The sequence below is a fragment of the Salmo salar genome, chromosome ssa18 (assembly GCF_905237065.1).
Source record: "Salmo salar chromosome ssa18, Ssal_v3.1, whole genome shotgun sequence".
Taxonomy (NCBI): domain Eukaryota; kingdom Metazoa; phylum Chordata; class Actinopteri; order Salmoniformes; family Salmonidae; genus Salmo; species Salmo salar.
The window spans coordinates 16029127-16053807 of NC_059459.1; the positions used below are offsets into that span (position 1 = coordinate 16029127).

The following is a 24681-nucleotide window of genomic DNA, read 5'->3' on the forward strand; positions in this document are numbered from 1 at the left end:
ATCTCTTCCCTCTCTCCATCTCACTCTACCTCCCTTCTCTCTTCCACTTTGTTCCATGCCACTGTCCTTCAGAAACTCCTCCAACTGCAGAACTTTAATACGCTGATGGCCGTGGTGGGAGGTCTGAGTCACAGCTCCATCTCTCGTCTGAAGGAGACCCACTCGCATCTGGCTCCCGAGGTCACCAAGGTCAGCACGCACGCCTGCCTCTGCTCTGTCACAGCCTCGCTAATATCATCTGATGTAATTCTACATTTTAGTTTACTTTAGATCATGGTCGTATTCATTTGCATCTGCTAAGGATACATTTAGACCAATTGATTAACTACCATGTAGTGATGGTTTCAGGAAGCACACCACACAGAACTGATACCGTCCTAATTTCCTGCCATTTGGTGTTACATTTGATACCATCTGTATCGTATCGATTGCTGTCATGTCACTCTCTCTGCATCTTCCCGGTGCTGTATTTAATATCAGTAACACTTTACTTGACACACAGCATCATAACTGTTATAATATGTCATAACAGCCAACATAACCTGTCATAACCTGTTATAATATGGTCATAACACTGTCATGACACATATATTTAAACCTGTTGTGACACATATTGCGTTATTTTATGGCTGGTTATGATACCTACATATAAGTGTCAAAACCCACAAAACCTATCACACAAGGCAAAACATTCCATTACACCATAGCCTGCGTGTCAACAGTATCCTTAGGTTATATATGTTTCTTTAATTGACCATGTGAAGTTATCATTGTAATTGCGCATACATTGATGTCAGACATGCACGTACACCAATGCTCTGTTGCTGGTGACTGGGATGAATGAAGGAGCAGATTTCAGGAGCAGGACAAGACACCCACTTTTTGACTGATGACTGATATAAGGGCATGTACGTGATAGGCCTATCTGGCTTATATGATTATAATGGTCATAATGGTTCTTGACAGTGTCATAAAGTGTATTTTCTTAGTCCAAGTAAACCGACACAGGATGGTCATAAGGCTCCATGAGTGTCATAAAGTGTATTTTCTACAAGTTATTTAAGATATGAGGAAAAAACATGACTCTAAAGAATTCATTACTACAACAACAACAAAAGATTTAAGAAACAAACTTTCAAATGAAAGGAAACGTTTTGGCAGGGAAAAAAACTAATTTTAATAAATGTGGGGTTTGACACTCTTATGTAGGAGTCATAACAGCCATAAAATAATGCAATATATGTCACAACAGGTGTAAATATATGGGTTATGATAGCAGGTGTAAATATATGGGTTGTGATAGTGTTATGACCATATTATGACCGGTTATGACAAGTTATGTCAGCTGTTATGGTTATTACCCTAATATCTATGCTGTCCACCACTTCCTGACATCTTACCCCTCCCATCAGATCTGGAATGAGATGACGGAGCTGGTCTCCTCCAATGGGAACTACTGTGCTTACCGCAAGGCCTTCACAGACTCCGAAGGCTTCAAGGTCCCCATCCTGGGAGTCCACCTGAAGGACCTGATCGCCGTGCACGTGGTCTTCTCTGACTGGGTGGATGACGACAAGGTGAACATCGTAAAGATGCAGCAGCTCTACCTCACCTTCAACGAGCTTGTGTCCCTTCAGAGTGCTGCAGCCCAGGTGGAACCCAACATGGACCTCATCTACCTGCTCACCGTGAGTGTCCCGCCCTAAAAGGTTCCCCGTCAACAGGAAATTGACTTGTTTATCGTTCTGTCACTCAATTTGTCATTTCAGTCGGTATCAAACAACATTGTGTAGGATCATACAAAAGAGTAACATGATTATAAATGTGTTTGTTATTGCAGAAAGGCTGAATCTATTTTCATGTTTAATCATAAACAATTTCCTCCAGCTCTCTCTAGACCTGTACTACACTGAAGATGAGATATATGAGCTATCCTTACTAAGGGAACCACGTAACCCAAAGTCTTTGGTAAGACTTCTCGTTGTGGTTTATAGGCTGCATTGTTGGAGCTGTAGTTATTAGAAAACTGAAATGTATGAAAATAGAAATAATACTGTATACCTGAGGGTTCCTATATTAACTCTCTATCTTTTCAATCCCCACAGCCTACCTCTCCGACAACCCCCAACAAGCCAATGGCCCCTCTGGACTGGGCGTCAGGTGTGACAACCAAACCTGACCCCAATGTGGTGAACAAGCACATCAGGAAGGTGGTGGATGTAAGTTGCTTCCGTTACAGTAACTGATCTGTGTCTTCTCTTGAAAAAAGTCCAGGGGGACATAGCTTAGCTGTGGTCTGAACGCTTGAAAATGTTACTATCTACAGGATGGGTAACCTGTCCATAAATATCTCATACATTATTTCAAGAATCAGTCAGTGGCTTTTTCTGTCACAATACCAAATATTTGAGTAGGTATATAAACCAACAATTACTAAAATATGACTCAAAAAAAGACTGGTGCTTGTAAATCACTTACAGTATTTTGTTCATGTCTTTTTCTGGGAAGTCTGTATTCAGGAACTACGACCATGACCATGATGGCTACATCTCTCAGGAGGACTTTGAGAGTATTGCTGCCAACTTTCCTTTCTTGGACTCCTTCTGTGTGTTGGACAAGGACCAGTGAGTGACCCTGTCTACCATTTGAAATATGACGGGTTCAGAGGTGTCGCAACTAAGCCACCTCATCCTCCTCTTCGATTTCCCTCTTTCTGTTACCAACAAACACCCTCTCCCTATTTCTCACTCACACATGCGCACGCACATATGCACTCACATTCCACACATTTGCCTTTAAAGCAGCTACGAACATCCTCTCGTAAATCTGCAGGAAAACCCTGTGAAGTCACAACAGAGTCATATCTGCTTTTAGCCTTGCCCTGTCTTGACTGGGAGTGGTGCTTTGTCGCCATGGTTTGGGGGGGGGGTGAAGGTTATGGCAGCCCGTGAAGGACACACAGTGCCACACACAGTGCTCTGCCTTCGTGTCCTGGGCGGTTCATCTGTTCACTGGAACGCTTCAAATCACATTTCAGCTCGCCTGAGCAGCTCCATGACTCATAAAATAGGTCTGGGAGGCTGAGCTCCTTAGGAGGGAGACTGGAGATATGCAGGGGCTGGAGTTGTCACAAACCACCTGGGTGTCTAATCTAGAGCACTGTTGTAGATCTCTTCCTGTCTGGATAAAACAGAAATAAGGGATGGGAGTTACTGTAATGTTTGCATAACAGGAGCTGTTTTTCTCTCCATCTGATCATTCTCTTATCTGTATTTATTTTTCTCTCTGTCTATGTCTCTCTTTCTCGCTCCTCTTCTACAGGGATGGTCTGATTAGTAAAGATGAGATGATGGCTTACTTCCTGAGGGCCAACCCCTTGCTCCAGTATAAAATGGGCCCTGGCTTTATCCACAACTTTACGGAGATGACGTATCTGAAGCCCACCTTCTGCGAGCACTGTGCTGGATTTGTATGTATACTGTGCACTTTGTGATACACATTAATATAAACTAACTGTTTATGCTCGTTCAGAGAGACAGCGCCGTTTTGGTTGGTAGAAAAGTATAATGCTTTCTGGTTGTTTATGTCAGCAATATACTGCCATCAAATTAGTGCAAGACAGCTACCGAATCATACAGTGCTGAGAGAAGATGTTTATCTTTAGTCCTTGAAGAAGTTCATTAATGACCTTCTGAGACAGTTATGATTCACAGTGCATAGAGGGATTAAAATATGTTGACATGACTTCAGGATACATTGGTTTATTAAAGTTGATAAAACAACACTGAATCATGTCGACGGAACAATAATGTGATTTATATGGTAATGCCACCACTCACATAGTCAACAATGAAAGGATGCACATCTTACGTGACAGAAAAGTTATTATTGCCTGTCAAAATATGTACACAAATGATGTTCCCTCTATCTTTCTATTTTGTGTTGTTTTAGGCATCACTTAGTGAAAATAAAGGAGAATTTCTACAGAGAAGTCCTCCTATTCTCAAATGAACACACACACACACACACACACACACACACACACACACACACACACACACACACACACACACACACACACACACACACACACAGAGTTTACAGGAAGGGTGTTGTGAGATTGTATCCTGTTTATTACACAATGGTTTACACTGAATATGCTTCCACCATTACAAATTCTAACATTCCTTTGTCTTTTTCCCACTCCCTCCAATTCCTGCCCCTCTGGACGTGTTGCTCTTAGCTCTGGGGAATAATCAAACAGGGATACAAGTGCAAGGGTAGGTTCTATGGACTGTGTGCATATGTATCGGCCTGTTTTCTATTATTCGGAGAACTGCACATTTAAGACATTTGGGATTTTTCATTATAGATGCACTGTGAGGGCTAAGGTCTGACAGCACTGTTATATGTTCTGTTTCAGATTGTGGGGTGAACTGCCATAAGCAGTGCAGGGAGCTGTTGGTGCTGGCCTGTAGGAAGCTGCCGCGCTCCACCTCTCTGCGAAGTGTCTCCCCTGGGGGCTTGACCCACAGCTCTCTACCCAGCAGCCCCGCCATGCCCACCTGCAAAGGTACAGCAACACTTTAGAGATATACTGTAACCAACAGCGTTTCAACTATGATGGTTGGTCAGTGTATTTCATTCCTGTCATATTGTCCTCCCTGCAGATGAGGACGAAGTGTTTGAGTTCCCCTCGGTGACACCTGGCGGTTCTGACCTGGAGCATAAGTCAATCACCCTGATGACGGGCTCGGCCCAGCGGATATCTGTGCGTCTGCAACGGGCCACCACCAGCCAGGCCACACAGACAGAGCCTCTGTGGCCAGAGCACACCTGGGGGGCTGGGGACGGGGGCTCCCACACCTTCCCCAAGATGAGATACCGACCACACAGGAAGGCCTCCAAGAGCAAAGGCTTTGCCCGCTGGGAGAATGAGGCCCAGGGGCAGCCCAGGGGTCGACGGGATTCCCAGGAGCAGACGGACGGACCTGCAGAGGTGGTACAGAACGGGATAACACCACACAGAGAAAAGGTGACTGCAGCTAAGGTGTGTGTGTGTGCTTGTATATGTGTGCGTGTATATGTGTGCGTATGGGTCAGGGGATCTCTGTATATTGAGAATGGTGCTGTATTGCACAGCAGACGTTTTACGGGCTCCTGACCAATTCTGCTATTTTGTGTGTTTTATTTTGGGCTGATCTGAACTGTTTTTGTACATGATGTTTCCGCCATCGTCTCCTATGACGGAAAAGAGCTAATGAGCATCAGAGCAGCGATCACTAACCTCGATTTGGATGAATATTTATACTTCAACGAGTCGGGGGTGCAGGACATGCTGTTCACCCTGGACCAGGCCCTGACGAAAATACGTTAGCGAGTACATAAACCTCTTTACCCTCTGTTCTATTGGTGAACACACAGTCACAGGAGAACATAAAATCACATGAGAACAAACTGGACAAGCTCCGTTCGAGACTATCCTACCAACGGGACCTGAAGAACTGTAATATCCTGTGTTTCACAGCGTCTTGAGTGCGCAAGGACATGGATAATATAGACCTAGCTGGTTTTTCTTTCCATCGGCAGGACAGAACAGCAGAGGCGGGTAAGCTCAAGGGAGAAGGTGTGTCTCTTTGTTAACAACAGCTGGTGCGTGATCTCTAATATTAAGGAAGTCTCGAGGTTCTGCTCCCCTGATTTCGAATACCTCATGATAAGCTGTACGCCATACCAAGAGAGTTTCATCTCTATTTTTTGTAGCTGTCTATTTACAACCACAAACCGATCCTGACACTAAGATGGCACTCAACAAGCTGTGTAGGGCCATAAGCAAATAAAAAAATGCTCATGCAGAAGCGGCGAGCTTTGTGGCTGTTGATTTTAATGCAGGACAACTGAAATCTGTCTTACCTAGTTTCTTCCAGCCTTTCACATGTGCAATTCGAGGCTAAAAAACTTCACCTTCACTCCACACACAGAAACGCATACAAAGCTCTCCCTCGCCCACTATTTGGCAAATCTAACCATAACTCTATCCTCCTGATTCCAGGTTACAAACAAAAATTCACAGGAAGTACCAGTGATGCACTCAATATACAAGTGGTCCGATGAAGCGGATGCTAAGCTACAGGACTGTTTCCCTAGCGCAGACTGGAATATGTTCCGGGATTCATCCGATGGCTTTGAGGAGTTTACCACATCAGTCACCGGCTTCATTAATAGGTGTGACAAAGTTGCCCCCATAGTGACCGTACGTACATATCCCATTCAGAAGCCATGGATTACAGGCAACATCCGCACTCAGCTAAAGGCTAGAGCTGCCACTTTCAAGGGGCGGCACACTAATCTGGATGCTTAAAATAAATCCCACTATGCCCTCCAACGAACCATCAAACAGGCAAAGCATCAATACAGGACTAAGATTGAATCCTACTACACTGGATCTGATGCTTGTTGGATGTGGCAGGGCTTGCAAACTGTCATGAACTACAAACTGAAACCCAGCCACGAGCTGCCCAGTGACCCGAGCCTACCAGAGGAGCTAAATGCCTTCTATGCTCGCTTCAAGGCAAGCAATACGGAACCATGCATGGGTGCACCAGCTGTTCCGGACGACTGTATGATCACACTCTCTGTAGCTGATGTGAGTAAGACCTTTAAACAGGTTAACATTTGGATTACTAGGACTCATACTCAGAGAATGCGCTGACCAGCTGGCAAGTGTCTTCACTGAACTTTTCTACCTCTCCCTGACCCAGTCTGTAATACCTACATGTTTAAAGCAGACCACCATAGTCGCTGTACCCAAGAACGCCAAGGTAACCTGTCTAAATGACTATCACCCTGTAGCACTCACATCTGTAGCCATGAAACGCTTTGAAAGGCTGGTCATGGCTCACATCAACAACATCATTTCAGACACCCTGGACCCGCTCCAATTCGCATACTGCCTCAACAGATCCACAAATGACGCAATCTCTATTGCACTCCAACCTGTCCTTTCCCACCTGGACAAAAGGAACACCGTTGTCAGAATGCTGTTCATTGACTACAGATCAGCGTTCAACAACATAGTGCCCTCCAAGCACATCACTAAGCTAAGGACCCTGGGACTAAACACCTAAACACTACAGGGGCCCCTTAAGGGTTACGTGCTTAGTCCCCTCCTGTACTCCAGGTTCACCTATGACTGCGTGGCTGCACATGACTCCAACACTTTCATTAAGTTTACTGACAACGCTGGTAGGCCTGATCACCGTCGACAATGAGCCTATTGGGAGGTCAGAGACCTGGCAGTGTGTTGCCAGAACAACAATTTCTCCTTCAGCATCAGCAAGACAAGGGAGCTGATCGTGAACTACAGGAAACAGAGGGCCGAGCACGTCCCCATTCACATCGATGGGGCTCGTATCCCTGCACATCACTCAGTACTGGTACCTCGTGTATATAGCCAAGTTATCATTACTTATTGTGTATTTATTATTATGTGTTTTACTTTTCTCTATTTTCTTTCTCTCTGCATTGTTGGGAAGGGCCTGTAAGTAAGCATTTCCCTGTTAGTCCACACCTGCTGTTTACGAAGCATGTGACGAATAACATTTGATTTGATTCGTCTCTGTGTGTTGCAATGTGTGAGTAGCTGTGTGAGTGAGCATGTGTGTATTGTTGTGTCTTTAGGGGATGGTTATGCTTTAATGCTCTGTGACACAACATACAGATAACTGCCCAAATAAATCATTTTAGCAGTTACCTGTGTCACGTTGAGACTCCCATTATCACTCCTTCTCCCTCAAATGGTTGTTATCCACATTCTGTTTGTTAATGGTGATCCTCTCTCATGCATGTTTGAACACTTTTTACTTCTAACAATAGCCCAATAACAGCATTACAGTTATCATTGTGTTATGTGTTTTCTTATCAAGCCCAAAATGGATGACTTGGCAAGGTCAGATTCAGGGACGCAGGACAATACAGTGAAAGGTCTTTTCTTTGTCTTTGTTGTCAAAGTCTGTGTCCTTCACCTTTTACCTACGGCCTCACCACCGCAGAACGGTTTGTTATTAAAGCCTCAATTATTTTCATACCCATGGAAACAAGGGATTCAGTAACATGGGAAAGAGGGACTTTTTCTCTTCCATTCACTGGGAGATTATCTAGATCAAGGGAGCACAGAGGCCACAGAGGCATTCAGATTGATAGTGGCTTGTGTCAAGAAGTTGATTTTCATCAGCCTAAGAAGGCTAAATAAAGACCATATAGTTTGGCTCAAAAGCAGAGCATTGAAGATTTTATCGAGACAAATCCTGCTTTTACAACCTGAGGCACTAATGGTATTATTGGGTCATCTACCTTGGGAACATTTGGATCAACATTCAATCTAACGTATTTGCAAGTGGTTTCCATCCTCAGAGCCTCAGCGAAACTCACAAATATTGCTTGATCCCATTATGAGATGGACGTAATCCATACTATTAGCCAATTTGTTGCCACTGTAGGCAATCTACAAAAACTGAACATCTCTTTACAGTTGTGACTTCTGAATGACTGGCAAGGGTGTTCCTGTCTTCTCTCCTCTGTCGTGAGCTCTAAATATGTGACTACAGTATGTGTCTCTCCTCTTGCCCTCAGAACAGCTGACATGGCGACACCGAGGGCCGGACCCAGGGCCCCAGGAGGTCCTCGGGAGCCCGCATCATGAAGCTGTCCTTACTGGGGGAAGTACTTGGCTGCTTGAGGCCCCCATTTGGTGACCTGGAGTAGGACGGACCTCCTCTGACCTAGACGGACATGTCTTCAGTGAACCACATGTGAATAGTGATGCTGAATCCCAAACCAGTCTCTTCCCAGGTCCTTTCACCTTCCCTCACACCAAGCGAGTTGGTTCGGGCAAAGGGCTGGTTTGGGATTCACCATGAGAGTTCACATGCCATAAGAGAGCGAAGGGGAGTGAGAGGATGTGGGTGGTGGAACTGAAAAAGCCCTTGTTTGGTAGGGTACAGACACTCCTGAATGCTCCCCAGCTCTACACACCTGCCTTTCCACCCCATCAGTGTCATGGGAAAAGGATCCTGGACTACCTATAAGTGATTTAGGTTTGTTGGGGCTCAAATGGGGCTCACCAGTGTTTGACAGACTGATCGGGTGTCCACCTGTGCCTGTATGAATGTCGGAGCATGTACAGTACATGCTTACTATTTACAGTGTGTGTGGTCTGTGGTGCACATACACTATATGTGATATCTACTGTTGATCTGCTGATGAAATCATTAAGGGCATGTATAATACCATGAAATGAAGTTATTTGGGTCACGTGACTAAGTTGCAATAACGTTTTGAGAACATAGTGAACGTTTTATAATGGACTAGGAGAGGGATGCAAAGTGAGAATGCAATTGGAGATGGGAGAATGCATACATGGATCGAGATGTAAAGCAATAGGAAGTTAAAGATGAAGTGAAAGTGATGAGGGAAACAGAGGCAGGTACATTGTTTCTAAGGGTAACTTTATTGTAACATGACTACTGATGATCGTTTATGTGCCAGTTCTGTATCTTACTCTGGAATCCAAGAAATGGTACTTGCTGTGTGAGCATGAGATGAAAGAACAATATAACCACTGAGAATTGTTTTAGAAATCAAGGAAATAGTTGTGTCTTTTGGTTAGTCAAGAAAGCTTTATTGTTTTCAGCCTTATTATTTCAAAGGGATTTGAACTCAAAAGATGAAATCTAGTCTTTGTAATATGTGCCCACTCAGGACAATAAGGTGAACTATGTATACTGTACACTTATTTATGGGTTTAGGCATGTGATTTTTCATACAGTCATGTGAAGCTGGTCGGTGTTCAACCTATTCTGGATATTTCAAAGCAATGCAGGTTAAATATGTGAATATGGGTCAACGTTGTTGTCTCACTGTCCACAGAAGCCATTGAGTGACCTTTGACCTTTTTTTAATCAGCTGAAGGATCAAGCCTGTTGCCTTCAGGCAGAGGTAATGGAATCTCCACTAAGCCCTCAGTCAGTGAAGCACTGATTACTAACTTGCTTACAGTGGCACCAGATGTGAGCCCAGGTGCTCATTGTGTTGTGGTTGCCAGGCATCAGTTGAGTGAGCAGGTCAGTTCCTCCATCACCAAGGATACAGCAGGTTACGTAAGAGGAGGGAGTTTATTTTCATCTGTAGAGAGACTGCTTGCAGGGAACTCCACCCCCTTCAGGGTAGGGAGAAGTAGGTATGGGCAGGTGAGTTTGACATGGATCTCTGTAGAGACAATAGGGTCTGACCTTTTGTTCGACACAGTAGGACAGAGACAAGAACAGGGCCTCAGGGTCAGAGCACTCCGTGTTGGAGGAAGGGCATGGGGAAAAGATAGTGTATATTAGCAAGAGATATCCAAAGCCACATATACAAGAGTTAAGGGATGGAAATGATTCAGTGCTTAGTGCGTCAGAGCAATATCACTCTCTTTGCGACTGGACCACTCATGGATAATGTGTTGTTCCTGCAAGGTCTTAAACCCACAATATCCTCATACCTGGCTGAAATCAAAGACAGCAAAGTGTTGTGATGCCACAGAGGTTCTTTTCTAAATGGCCGAGCTGCTTTTAGAGTACATTGGTCTGCTTGAGTTCTCATTGATCTTGGTGCCAGATCCGACAAACAGTAGCTCTATTGGGGTAGTTACGTGTTGGGTATTGAGAACATACAGTACAAGTGCATGTATAATATTACACTAATGAAGACCAGTAATCTGATCTTTGAAGGTTCTGAAGTCCCTGCTTGTCTCACACTCACATACAGTAGTTACCACACTTGACATCAAATGACTTTATTGTTTGTTCTGAAAACGGTTGAGTTATCATATTGATAAGGGATATTAAGGCAGCGGCAACTTCAATTCTGCAACGACATACTTTTTTTGGTATTTGGGACACATTCCAACAAGACTATATTTTTTCAGTCAGATTATTGTCAACAATATTGATGACACTATTATCAACATTATTATCATTAACTGGTCTACTTGAGAAAAGTGTGTTGTTATCTCACTTGATTGTGTTGTCATCTATTGTATTTTCATTCTATCTATTTGTATTGTTTATGGAGAGAATTCTGTAGCATTGTTTATTTTGTCATTGTGTGCCAATGTTATTTTGTTATTTGTTGATGAGTGGCAAATTGATACACATTTTGATAATGTACAGTATTAAACAGATTTTTCAGCGCCTAGTTTAATCAGTTCAGATTTGTCACACTGTTATTGAAGGCTACCACAGTAAACTACTATCTCGGTCAAATCTTTATAAGTGCATCCTGTAACCAATCATATGGCAATGTTTTTTACTCCTTGTGTATTTGTGAAACAGTGAAATGTACCATCTCTAGCCTGTTACCTGCTGACCCAGTAGACATATAGTATATTTATGTTTATGAGGGAAAAGTAAAGCCAATACATATTCTGAGGCCAGAAAACTCACTCCGGCCCAATATCAGATGTATTATTAATGGGGAAAAATGCACCAACTAATCATAACCTGAATACTGGATGTATGTTTGTAATATGAATGTATATTTACCCATAGAATCACAATTATTTTATTAAGGGAGAAATCTCTCTGCAACGTGATAGGCTACATCCCAAAATATATACTGAAGAAAAATATAAACGCAACATGTAAAGTGTTGGTCCCACATGAGCTGAAATAAAAGATCCCATATTTTCTCCATATGCACAAAAAGCTTTTCTCTCAAATGTTGTGCACAAATTTGTTTACATGCCGTTAGTGAGCATTTCTCCTTTGCCAAGATAATTCATCCACCTGACAGGTGTGGCATATGAAGAAGCTGATTAAACAGCATGATTATTACACAGGTGCACCTTGTGCTGGGGACAATAAAAGGCCCCTGTAAAATGTGCAGTTTTGTCACACAACACAATGCCACAGATGTCTCAAGTTTTGAGGGAGTGTGGATTTGGCATGCTGAATGCAATAATACATTTCTCTACCATAAGCCGCCTCCAACATCGTTTTAGAGAATTTGGGAGTACGTCCAACTGGCCTCACAATTGCAGACCACGTGTAACCACGCCAGCCCAGGACCTCCACATCCGGTTTCTTCACCTGCAGGATTATCTGAGACCAGCCACCCGGACAGCTGATGAAACCGTGGGTTTGCACAACCAAAGAATTTCTGTACAAACTGCCAAAAACCGTCTCAGGAAAGCTCCTCTGCGTGCTCTTTGTCCTCACCAGGGTCTTGACCTGACTGCAGTACAGCATCGCAAATGCTCACCTTCGATGGCCACAGGCACGCTGGAGAAGTGTGCTCTTCATGGCTAAATCCCAGATTCAACTGTACCAGGCAGATGGCAGACAGCGTGGATGAGCGGTTTGATGATGTCAATGCCCCATGGAGGCGGTGGGGTTATGGTATCGGCAGGCATAAGCTATGGACAACGGACACAATTGCATTTTATCGATAGCAATTTGAATGCACAGACATACCGTGATGTGATCCTGAGGCCCATTGATGTGCCATTCGTCCGCCGCCATCACCTCATGTTTCAGCATGATAATACACGGCCCCATGTCGCAAGGATCTGTACACAATTTCTGGAAACTGAAAATCTCCCAGTTTTTCCATGGCCTGCATACTCACCAGACATGTCACCCATTGAGCATGTTTGGGACGCTCTGGATCAACATGTATGACAGCGTGTTCCAGTTCCCGCCAATATCCAGCAACTTCGCACAGCCATTGAAGAGGAGTGGGACAACATTCCACAGGCCACAATCAACAGCCTGATCAACTCTATGCAAAGGAGATGTCGCGCTGCATGAGGCAAATGATGGTCACACCAGATACTGACTGGTTTTCTTATCCATGCCCCAACTTTTTTAAAGGGTATTTGTGACCAACAGATGCATATCTGTATTCCCAGTCATGTGAAATACAAAGATTAGGGCCTAATGAATTTATTTCAATTGACTGATTTCCTTATTTGAATTGTAACTCAGTAGTAATCTTTGAAATTGTTGCATGTTGCGTTTATATTTTTGTTCAGTGTACTTATTACCTTGATCAAAATGCCTATCTTTATGTGTTAAAGAAATGTACTACCTTGATGGATTATTTTGGGGTTATGATATTTAAAAATATATTGTGTATTTTTCTACAAAATAAAAATAAAGACAAATATAAGCGATAACACATTTAAATTCGTTTTACAGGAATCTTATGAAACATACGCTGTTAGTACCCATTTCCCATATCTTTCATATTTCACTATTATGTATAAATCTGCTCGATACTGTGTTTCAGTACTGTTGTCCTGCTCCATCTTGTCAACCATGTGCTATGGGTTAATTTGCCAATTCTGTCTTCGCTAGGCCTATATTTGTTGTATCTTCACTGGGGGACACCATGCCATAAAGATAAACAGCTGTAAACTGTTTATACTTTAAACCGCCAAATAAAAAAGATAATCCTGTTTATCAGACTCTTTGTACACAAGCCCATTGGGGAATTGCCCACATTTCTATCTCATAGAAACAGAAAGATGTTTTATCTTTTTAAGGAGATTCGAGTACCAGTATTTCTTTATGACTTATTGATCCAGTGGAAAGTAGAGAAGGAAGATGGAGTGACATGTCCACAACAGGATGTCTCCCACAGAGAGCAGGTACAGGTGCATTTATGTCTAATTTATCTTGAAGATATGTATCTTTAGTCTTCAAAGAATAAAGGGTAGGTAACATCTGGAAAAAATGCATTTTATGTTCTATTTAGATATCTGAAATCACTGACATCTAAAGTGAAAGATGAAACCCTTCTCTAAACTGGGAAATGTAAACATGGAAATATGTTGTCAAACACCACCCCCTAGTTGCGGTCAAATGGCACAGACCATCTACAATTTACCATTGCCTGGTGAGGATAGGTTGGATAGCTGACCATAAGTACTTCAGGGACTTCACAAAGACTGAACATAAATATTTATCAAATTTAAATAGACCCCATTGATAGCTAGATTTATATCACATATTGCAGACGAAAGCTATCTCTGTATGCCTGTTAATTAATTGTATTTTTTCTCCAGTGCATGTCAAATGATTCGATTTGTACGGAAGAGTATTAGGGCCAAGTGAAGAGAAGAAAACAAATGATAAAGGGTGGTGGAACTTGGATTAAAAGTGGCAATATTTCGAGAATAAAGTCAAAATGTTGAGAATAATGTCGCAGTTATATTTCAAGATTAAAGTATGGGATTTGGTTAACAGCATGTCTCCCTGGCTTCTTGTTGCTTTGCGCGCCACCATTGAAATTGCCTGCAGTTATATGACCTGGTGAAACTATACTTAGGAAATCCTTTCTCTTTTAGCACATAATAACCATATTATTATAAAATAGGCCTATTAGGACCTGGAAGAGGTTGTGCCACAGACTATTTTCAGAAGGAGGAACCACACGGATTTGGATGATGTATGCTGGTTTGCGCATGCAGGAGTGGAGAGTTGGTCCTTTAGTTGCCTCTCCTCCCACAGACACTTGGTTAAAATCCTAGCTGCCTCATTGTTCATTCCTCCCTCAACCGTTGGATAAGCCTATAATTGACTTTCACTTGCCCACTGTAATGTACGATTTGCCTACAGGTTAGGGTACTCAATCTAGTGGGCAGCTATATTTTTATAATTGGCTGCAAAATAGAGGTGTAGTAGCGAATTTGGAGAGCAGCTTGACATGGGACATACACACGCATAACCCCCGGTCTCCAGCATCCTAAAATAAATCGTTTTATTTGGTGTGCTCACGTAGCCTTCTAGCCGTTAAAAGCATAGTTGTCATAAGAGGGAAAACCTCTGTTAGTAAAGCACCATGGATAAAATCGTTAATAGTGTCCATTATGCATAGATTTTTTGCAAGGTGTTCTGCTACGCAGTAGAACGTTGTAGCGAATTCGGAGGGCAGACTGACAGGGACTCAACTCCAGTTCTTTTCGCATTCAATGACAAGCGCCAAGAACGTTTTTCGTTTGTGCTCATAACGCACCATGGCAGTTAGAAGAGTGTATTCCTATAGTCTGAAACTGCCAGGGAGACACTTGGTGTGTGTGTTTGATCATTACATTGATTAGCGTGAGGGCGCAGTGGCGCCTGTTTGATTACGTGTATTAGATCACTAGATTGATGGCCATGTGTTTGTTTTGCCCGTACTTTTTATCGCCCACACACACCTGCATACCACAGGAGGTTGGTGGCACCTTCACTGGGGAGGACTGGTTCGTGGTAATGTCTGAAGTGGAATAGTATCAAACAGGTATTTTTTTTTCTGTTCCGGCCATTATTATGAGCCGTACTCCGCTCAGCAGCCTCCACTGCTAATAACACTCATGGATGTAACCACGGTTCCTCCTGAAAATAATATGTGGCACAACCTTTTCCAGGTCCTAATACATACTAATATGGTTATTATGTGCTAAAAGAGCAAGGATTTCCTTCTAACTAAAGCCAATTCTCAAGTATTGTTTCACCAGGTCCTGAGTGGCACAGCGGTCTAAGGCGTCTTTACAGACCCAGGTTCGATCCCGGGCTGTATCAGTGGGTCCTGTGATCGGGTCCCATATGGCGGCGCACAATTAGCCCAGCGTCGTCCAGGTTAGGGGAGGGTTTGGCCGGGGTAAATAAGAATTTGTTCTTAACTGGCTTGCCTAGGTAAAAAAAGGTAAAATAGGTAATTTTACTCAGGCATTTCAACGGTGGTGGCGCACAGTAATAGGGAGCCAGGCAGACATGCTTTTAACCATATCCCCAATGTTAATCTTGAAATATAGCCTAACTGCTACGTTATTCTCGAAATTAAATGTCGAGTTTACTTTCGAAATATTGTCACTTTATTAACTACATTTAATTTCGACTTCTCGAAATATTGCCACTTTTTTAAAGGGCTATCATGCAAAAAATGATCCAAGTATCACCCCATGTCGCAGTTTTTCTTTTTCTCTTCACTTGGATTTGATACTCTTCCGTAGATTAGAGCACACCTCTAATACTTTGAAATCGAAATCTTACTCGGTGAGTCAGTCTGCACAGGCATTGTATCGGGCAGCCCTATCACCGGTAAGAGGTTGAGTTAGGACCCAGCATGCCAACCCAGCAGAAGTGTTGTTCTTTAGTGATATTAGATTATTCTTACGGTTTAATCAATTGAAGATTCATCACAGAAATGGAGACAGATATTATTGACTCACTGGAAGATCTGGGGTAGGTTTAAAAAGTTCTCCATGAGAATAATCTTTATTTAGCTTATCTGATTATGTTTTAACTAGGTAGCTCAACTGGTTAATTTAGCTAACGTTAGCTGATACGTTGACTGCCTGTCATCGGACAACTGTCACAGCCAGAGACAGCTGAGCAGTAAACTAAACTCTGCAGGCTCTTTCATACATTTTTGTGGCATCTAGCTAGCTACTATACATACGGCCTTATGACTTACTTTAGATTATATTGTGAATGTAAAAGTGACCTTTCTATTTTGTCAAAATCTACCTATCATGCCAACCGTTTGCTGTTTGTTCAGCGGGCACAAACAGAGGGCAGGCACCGCCTCAGTGTTATGAATACACTGAAGCTGGAGAGGTCCCACCTATCTCATGACTGGTTGCTATTCACAGTAAAATCACTTCAATAAGAGCTCGCCGGTTTGTAGTCGTAAAACCGGAAATGTATTAGCTACCGCTGTTTCGTTCAGCCATTCCTATGTGGGAAAGAATGGGGTTTTGGGATAAACGCCGAAAATAAGGTCTGAGATTAAGAGGTTTAGGAGATCTTGTACGTTTTGTTCTGTGAGATCATATCAGTCCGTTAACATGACCTTTATCAATTCTGAAGACGTTTGTGCTTTATGTACCTTTTTTTTTAATTTTTTTATTGTGCTTCAAAATTCACATAAAGTGCCGTTAGCTGATGCAGATTATCTCATAGAACAAAACGTATACGATCTCATAAACTTGAGTTTACCACAGATCTTTTTTTTTTTTTTACATTTATCAAAAAAAACATTTATTTTCCCATAGGCTTTGTCCAACGAACCACGGCGGAGATAGTGCCTACAAAAAGACGCCATTACTTGTCAATTGAAGCAGGGCATTTCCATAGAAAAGGACCCATGAGCACCAACATGTGAAGTTCATTTAAGTGTATAAAATTGGGTGTCAAATGAAAGATAAGAGTCTCTATATTTTTGGGAAATGAAGGCATGGATACATTTTTCAGGCATAGATACATTTAGGCATAAGTAAGATTTCTGGATAAACAGATGGAAAGGGGGTCTTAGAAAACATCTACCAGAAAATCTTAAAAGGTATCAGAAATGCATCAAATCACAAAATGGTTGATGTAAAGACCCCTGCCAACTAATATCAACACTTATATTTAGTTTGGGAAAAACTGTTTACCATCTATAGGTTTAAGAATTATTGCCTTGTAATTCAGTTACCAAAAACCCACATATCTTTTAAGATATCTTTGGTCTAGTCGGGTCCATCTTGGTAACAGAATTACCAAAAAAAACTGTTACGGAATTACTGCAACTTAATTGGCTACAATGGGAAATCATAAGTCACAAATCACAGTTGGTTCAACTGCTACTGTCCTCACTTATGCTAGCATACTGTTATGTTCAGCTCATAAGTTTTCTGTCTTTCTGTTGTCTGGTGCTCAAACCAAGAGTGTTAAAACATTGTCTGGACATCTCCTCACTCTCTCTCTCACCAGTTAATGTCACCTCTCCCAGCTCTTACTGACACCTATCCATAAGCCCCCTCCCGTTCGATTTACTGTAACCAGCATCCTCACCCACTGATCGACCTACACCGGACACCCATGGGCGTTGACAAGTAGTTGAAATTTGGTCAGTCCACCCTGGCCTTGATTTTAACGTCCACAGACGGGCCGAACTAGACCAAATATGAATCTATCATAGACGTATGTTTCACGAGTTTGGATAGTACAGTGAGTAGAGCACAGTATAGTATAATACAGTACAATGAGTAGAGTAAAGAAAAGTTACTGTATTCGATTGTACTGTGTTCTGCTCTGTAACGCTGTGATGTCCAAACTTGTGAAAAATGAGGAGAATGACATTCATATCCATAATTATACATTTATGTATAGTACAGATTATGGGACCCATGATGTAATTCTGTTACTGGGTGTAAATCCACTTCACATACTGTAGTTCAATAACGAAAATAGATTTCTTCAAACTCAAGGTGCCAAGTCATAGCCGACACCCCATTCTTTCTGCAGACATCTTTGAATCTTAATTCGGAGCAGATATTTAAGAGTTTTTGGAAAACGTGGTAGCATAAAAATCTGAGGGAGATTTTACTATTATCCTGTTACCAAAGTTTTAATTTACACAATTCTTCCACTATATTCGTTTTTGTCAAATTCAGGGGAAATTGTTAAAAGTAATCTTTGTGCATGGAGTTGTATGGTTTGTTAAACTTTGAAATCAATAGTTTTTTGTTTGGCATACATTTTTAAGGTGAAAAAATGGAGTCAAAGCGTAATTCTGTTACCATGGAATTGCCCAGCACGCACAGCTCCTTTTGATAAGTACATTTTTGGACTTATACATTAATAATAATATCTGATGGGGTATGACAGTTGAACTAAGCTCATTATGTACCCATTGATTCTTGAAGAATATAACTTGTAAATGCCGCATGAGCTTAGTTCAACTGTCGTACCCCATCAGAACCCCAAATATAACTTGTTTTACTCCAATGTTTTTAACAAAGTAAATGTAAACAAATATTAAATACCCTCAAAAATGATTTGTTGGTCTGATGTGATTAATGAGGAGCATCCAGACACTGCACTTTATGAATTTATGAAATTGCTTCTTCCAACTATTGATAAACATGCACATGTTAAGAAACTGTTAGAACTGTTAAGGCTCCATGGATTGATGAGGAATTGAAAAACTGTATGGTTGAAAGAGATGGGGCAAAATGAGTGGCTAATAAGTCTGGCTGCACATCTGACTGGCTTACTTACTGCAAATTGAGAAATTATGTCACTAAACTCAACAAAAAGAAGGAACTGTATTATGAAGCCAAGATCAATGATTTAAAGAATGATGGGAAAAAACTTGAGTACTTTAAATGAAATTATGGGTAGAAAGACATTCAACTCCATCTTTCATTGAAAGGCTTATTCATCACAAAACCATTTGATGTTGCCAATTATTTTAATTATTATTTTATTGGCAAAGTGAACAAACTTAGGCAGGAAATTCCAACAACAAACAATGAGCAATTGTATTCGTGCATAAAAAAACTAATAATGAAAGAAAAGCATTGCAAGTTAGAATTTTGTAAAGTTAGTGTGGGATAGGTGGAAAAATTGTTATTGATCAATAAGGACAAACCTCCTGGCATTGGCAACTTGGATGGAAAGCTACTGAGGATGGTAGCTGACTCTATAGCCATTCTTATCAGTTATATTTTTAATCTGAGCCTAGAGGAAAGTCTTTGTCAGGCCTGAAGGGAAGCCAAAGTAATTCCACTACCCAAGAGTGGTAAAGCGGCCTTTGCTGGTTCTAACAGCAGACCTATAAACTTGCTGCCAGCTCTTAGCAAACTGTTGGGAAAAATTGTGTTTGACCAAATACAATGCTATTTCTCTGTAAACAAATTAACAACAGACTTTCAGCATGCTTATAGAGAAGGGCACTCAACATGTACTGCACTGACACAAATGACTGATGATTGGTTGAAAGAAATTGATAATAACAAGATTGTGGGAGCCGTACTGTTAGATTTCAGTGCAGCTTTTGATATTATTGACCATAACCTGTTGTTGAAATTACTTATGTGTTATGGCTTTTCAACCTCAGCTCTGAATCCACGATATGGCAATCTATCTAATAGAACTGAGAGTTTTCTTTAAGGGAAGCTTCTCTAATGTCATACATGTAAAGAGTGGTGTACCGCAGGGCAGCTGTCTAGGCCCTCTACTCTTTTCTATTTTTACCAATGACCTGCCACTGGCATTAAACAAAGCATGTGTGTCCATGTATGCTGATGATTCAACCATATATGCATCAGCAACCACAGCTAATGAAGTTACTGAAACCCTTAACAAAGAGTTGCAGTCTGTTTTGGAATGGGTGGCCAGTAATAAACTAGTCCTGAACATCTCTAAAACTAAGAGCACTGTATTTGGTACAAATCATTCCTTAAATTCTAGACCTCAGCTGAATCTGGTAATGAATGATGTGGCTGTTGAACAAGTTGAGGAGACTAAATAACTTGGCGTTACCTTAGATTGTAAACTGTCATGGTCAAAACATATAGATTCAATGGTTGTAAAGATGGGGAGAGGTCTGGCCGTAATAAAGAGATGCTCTTCTTTTTTGACACCACACTCCAAAAAGCAAGATCCGCATTCTCTAGTTTTGTATAATCTTGATTATTGTCCAGTCGTGTGGTCCAGTGCGGTAAGGAAAGACCTAGTTAAGCTGCTGCTGTCCCAGAACAGAGCGGCACATTTTGCTCTTCATTCTAATCAGAGGGCTGATATAAATACTATGCATGCCAGTCTCTCTTGGCTAAGAGTTGAGGAGAGACTGACTGCATCACTTCTTTTTATAAGAAACATTAATGTGTTGAAAATCCCAAATTGTTTGCATAGTCAACTTACACACACACCTGTCCCACCACACATACCACCAGGGGTCTTTTCACAGTCCCCAAATCCTGAACAAATTTAAGAAAGCATACAGTATTATATATAGCCCTTATTGCATGGAACTTCCTTACATCTCATATTGCTCAAATAAACAGTAAACCTGGTTTCAAAAAACAGATAAAGCAACACCTTGCATCGCCTCTCCCCTATTTGACCTAGATAGTTTGTGTGTATGCATTGATATGTTGGCTACGTGTGCCTTTTTTTTTTTAAGTATGTAGTTCTGTCCCCGAGCTGTTCTTGTCTATTGATGTTCTGTATTATGTCATTTTGTATTAAGTTTCATGTTTTGTGTGGACCCCAGGAAGAGTAGCTGCTGCTTTTGCAACAGCTAATGGGAATCCTAATAAAAATACCAAATACCTAAGCATGGTTAAAACTATAATTTTTATATCAGTGTTGATATCATTGATGGTCAGTCCTTGCATCCATAGCTCTATGAATTTGAGTGGTTACATTTCTCCAGCTCCATCCCTCAGCTTTTTACCAAAACAGGGGCGGGGAGTCTTTATTCTTTCAACTGTTGATTGCTGCTTTAATGACCTGCTAGATAAACTGGTAAGTATAGGTTTTTAGTGAAAGTCTTATGAGGTTACTGTCTTTGTTTTCTCAGGTACCAAGGCCCTCTGTTGGAGGATGGAGCACTGGAGGCTGCGGTGAGCGGGGGAGCAGCAGCACCAGAGTTCACCAAGGTGTGTGCCTGGATCGTCTCAGAGCTCAAGCTCTACTGTCAGCTGGAGGAGAATGTCCATGCCACCAACTGTGAGTCGGTTTTAATCTTAACTCATCTCAGTGTTTGTGAATTGAATAATAAAAGAAAATGGTAGTTCCCTGGGTTGCCATTGCACCAACTCTCCATCTACCCCACCCAGGTCCCAGTGAGGCAGAGGGGTTCCAGCTGGAGATGAGTGGTCTTCTGTCTGAGCTGGCCTGTCCTTACAATGTCCTCACCACAGGAGATGTCACCCAGAGGCTGCTCAACAAGACAAACTGCCTACTGCTCATCAGTATGTGAACAGCATAAGTCACCCTTCTCCCTGTGTTGTCAGTTTCCCTATCATTTATAGAATTCATATTAATACAGTATGATGATTGCCTGTTGAATGATATGCTCTCTCTCTCAGCCTTTCTGATCTCGGAGCTGGAGGCCTCCAGGATGATCCTGGTCAACAAGCCTCAGAAGGCAGCCCAGGAGGCCGGGGGCAGTGTTGTCTTTATGGAGCTGAAGGGGATCTGTGTGTCCCTGGGCATGTCCAAACCCCCAGCCAACATCACAATGTTCCAGTTTTTCAGTGGGATCGAGAAGAAGGTCAGTCCATGTCACACCAGGCTATGTCAGTATTATGTTATGATAGGTTTGTGTCTTTTTGTTGAATGCAGCTACACTTTAGCTAAGGTTTGGTTCTCTCAACATTAATATTCTCTCCTTTTTTCCTCAGCTGAAAGAAGCTCTAGCCAAAGTGCCATCAACTCATGTTGGGGGTCCTCTGATGAAGAAGCCACTTGGACCAGTTCACTTTGTAATACCCTTAAAAACAATAAAGATGTGCATAGTAGAATACATTTCCCACTTCAAACCAAAATATATGTTACATCAACAAACATTCTCAAGCAGCGTACTATACTGTAGTACTATACTGCAGTCCACTTTGTCCTGCATTGTTGGAGCTCGAATCTCCAAGAATTTCACTGTACCCTGTAATTACATCTTCAACCCTGTACATGTGACTATTAAACTCTCTAATCTAATTTACATATCTCTTTTACAGGAAAAAATCGAAGCCATCAATCAAGCACTTGTGAATGAGTATGAAGTCCGAAGGAAGATGTTATTGAAACGTCTTGACGTGACAGTTCAGTCCTTCGGTTGGTCTGACAAAGCTAAGGTGAGAACTCTGTACTGGGAAGATTGTTACAATTATTCAAAGTATAACTGGTTGTGATTGTAGTCTGTGTTATTAATTTACAGCATATGTGCAATGACAATGCATTTGTACTGTAAACAATTGAGTACTGTATGTGGAAACGGATGTATTTCTATTGTTACACAGAAACATGCTGAAAAGCTGGCCAATGTATACCCGCCTCTGCGTTCAACCCTCGCCACAAAGAGCAAAGTCTCGGTGGCTCACCTCTTTGCTGCACGAGAGGACCTCTCCAAGATTATGCGCACAAGTAGTGGCAGGATAAGGGAGAAGACTGCTTGTGCCATTAACAAGGTAGGGAGCAGATTTGTAATTCTCCACTTGCTAACTTTTAACGTTTATCTCAATGCTACCTTGAGGGCTGCTGTCACATTCTGTTTTTTCAAATATTTAAAAACTATTTTGGCTACTACGGCTATGCTGTCAGAAAACACCCCTTGGCTTGTACACGTTCTGTTGATTAACTATTTTTTTTCTTCGTTTTTGTTGTGTCTTGTTGAGCAGGTTCTGATGGGACGTGTGCCAGACAGAGGTGGGCGACCCACTGAGATTGAGGCCCCCCCACCAGAGATGCCCACCTGGCAGAAGAGGCAAGACGGTCCACAGGGAGGTGGACACTATGGCGGGGGTGGACGAGGAGGCAGCAGGGGGGGCTACGACCAACACTCTCAGGGGGGCCGAGGGGGTTACGAGCGAGGAGGGGGTTATGAAAGGGGCGGGAGGGGTGGAGGAGGGGGTGGCAGAGGGGGCAAGGTGCAGGGAGGCTGGTCGGACGGAGGAGGAGGAGGAGGAGGAGGAGGAGGAGGAGGTGGTGGTGGTGGTGGTGGTTACCAAGGTCATTACCAGGAAGGAGGTGGCCACCAAGCGGGTGGGGGGAGAGGAGGTTATGGGGGTGGAAAATTTCAAGGGGGCTTCCAGGGCCCTGGTTACCCTGCAGGAGGGCATCAAGGCGGAGGAGGGGGCGGAGGAGGTGGTTACCAACATGACAACCACAATCAAGATGGCGGTCGCCACCAGGACAGGGGTGGCCGAGGGGGTCGCGGGGGTAGGGGAAGAGGTGATGGTAGAGGAAGAGGTGATGGTAGGGGAAGAGGACAGGGGGGAGGTTGGGGAGGGCGAGGGGGTCAGAATTTGAACCAAGGAGGACAGTTTGAACAGTTCTTCCAGCAGGGTGGCCAGCAGTACAATCAAGCAGGCTTTAGCCAGGGGAGCAAAAACTACACTAGTTGAAAAGAAAGTGCAGGCCACTGAAGCAGAGATCATGCAAGAGCCATGAAGTGAAAACGCCTTATTTTCTAAATGTGAATATTAATATAAAGCATGGTTATTATAATTTCTTCCCTAAACCGAATAAGAATGTGGAGAGTGACCATGTCTCCAACAGAAGAGAAAAGTCCAAGTCATGCATGACATGAGAGCTCAAACAAACCAGACTTTTCCACAATTCCATGGCTGTTAACAAATGACTGTTCCCATGTGTTCTTTTGCATATGTGAGTGCTTTTGTGTTTATGCTGTGTTCCACTATCTTGCCACATGAAAGTTAAAGCCAATGTTTGCCATTGTAACACCTAAATTATAAAGCCTTATCTTGAAGATTATTTGAAAGAGGAGTTGAATGTCATGTAACTACATATGATAAGGTGACAATTGTGGAAGTATTGTAGTCCATCCTTAGTTAATTTAATTAATACTTGAAAAGAAACGAGCTTTATTTCTCCCTTTTTTTTTTTTTTTGTAAGCTTTGGTTTACATTATTGTTACTAGGAATGGGTTAAAAATAAGCTTGAGCCTCAAATGTTTTGCTGTTGCAAATAGTTTTGACTGGTATCTCCTCTATTACTTATTTAAAATATGCCACCTAATGATGCTTATAAACAAAATTGTGTACATACTTGGATGTAAGAAAGACTACTTGGAAGTGTGAATGAATGAGAGGTGAGCAATAAAATCTAATGGATTTAACATGCCTGTCATCTTTATTTGGTCATG

At 42.2% G+C, this 24681-nt stretch overlaps 2 protein-coding genes across 4 annotated transcripts in view; both read left to right on the forward strand.

Annotated features, from left to right (window-relative positions):
* Positions 1 to 11482, forward strand: part of rasgrp3 (RAS guanyl releasing protein 3 (calcium and DAG-regulated)) — a 52571-nt gene extending 41089 nt beyond the window's left edge. For 2 of the 3 annotated variants that reach the window (XM_014154521.2, XM_014154522.2), the window contains 10 exons: positions 73 to 189; positions 1413 to 1688; positions 1888 to 1968; positions 2106 to 2219; positions 2509 to 2624; positions 3322 to 3469; positions 4244 to 4280; positions 4424 to 4573; positions 4671 to 5050; positions 8632 to 11482. In XM_014154521.2, the coding sequence (XP_014009996.1) occupies positions 73 to 189; positions 1413 to 1688; positions 1888 to 1968; positions 2106 to 2219; positions 2509 to 2624; positions 3322 to 3469; positions 4244 to 4280; positions 4424 to 4573; positions 4671 to 5050; positions 8632 to 8640 (1428 nt within the window). In that variant the 3' untranslated portion in view covers positions 8641 to 11482. The remainder of the gene's footprint in view (positions 1 to 72; positions 190 to 1412; positions 1689 to 1887; positions 1969 to 2105; positions 2220 to 2508; positions 2625 to 3321; positions 3470 to 4243; positions 4281 to 4423; positions 4574 to 4670; positions 5051 to 8631) is intronic. The other variant, XM_014154525.2, reaches the window with a different exon arrangement.
* Positions 11483 to 16094: 4612 nt separating this feature from the next.
* On the forward strand, positions 16095 to 24654 carry fam98a (family with sequence similarity 98 member A). The gene is made up of 8 exons (XM_045700774.1): positions 16095 to 16268; positions 21379 to 21527; positions 21638 to 21772; positions 21890 to 22074; positions 22205 to 22285; positions 22535 to 22651; positions 22817 to 22984; positions 23195 to 24654. Exons 1-8 carry the CDS (start codon positions 16231 to 16233, stop codon positions 23918 to 23920), a joined length of 1599 nt encoding a protein of 532 aa, XP_045556730.1. The 5' UTR covers positions 16095 to 16230; the 3' UTR covers positions 23921 to 24654.
* The last annotated feature ends 27 nt before the right edge of the window (positions 24655 to 24681 follow it).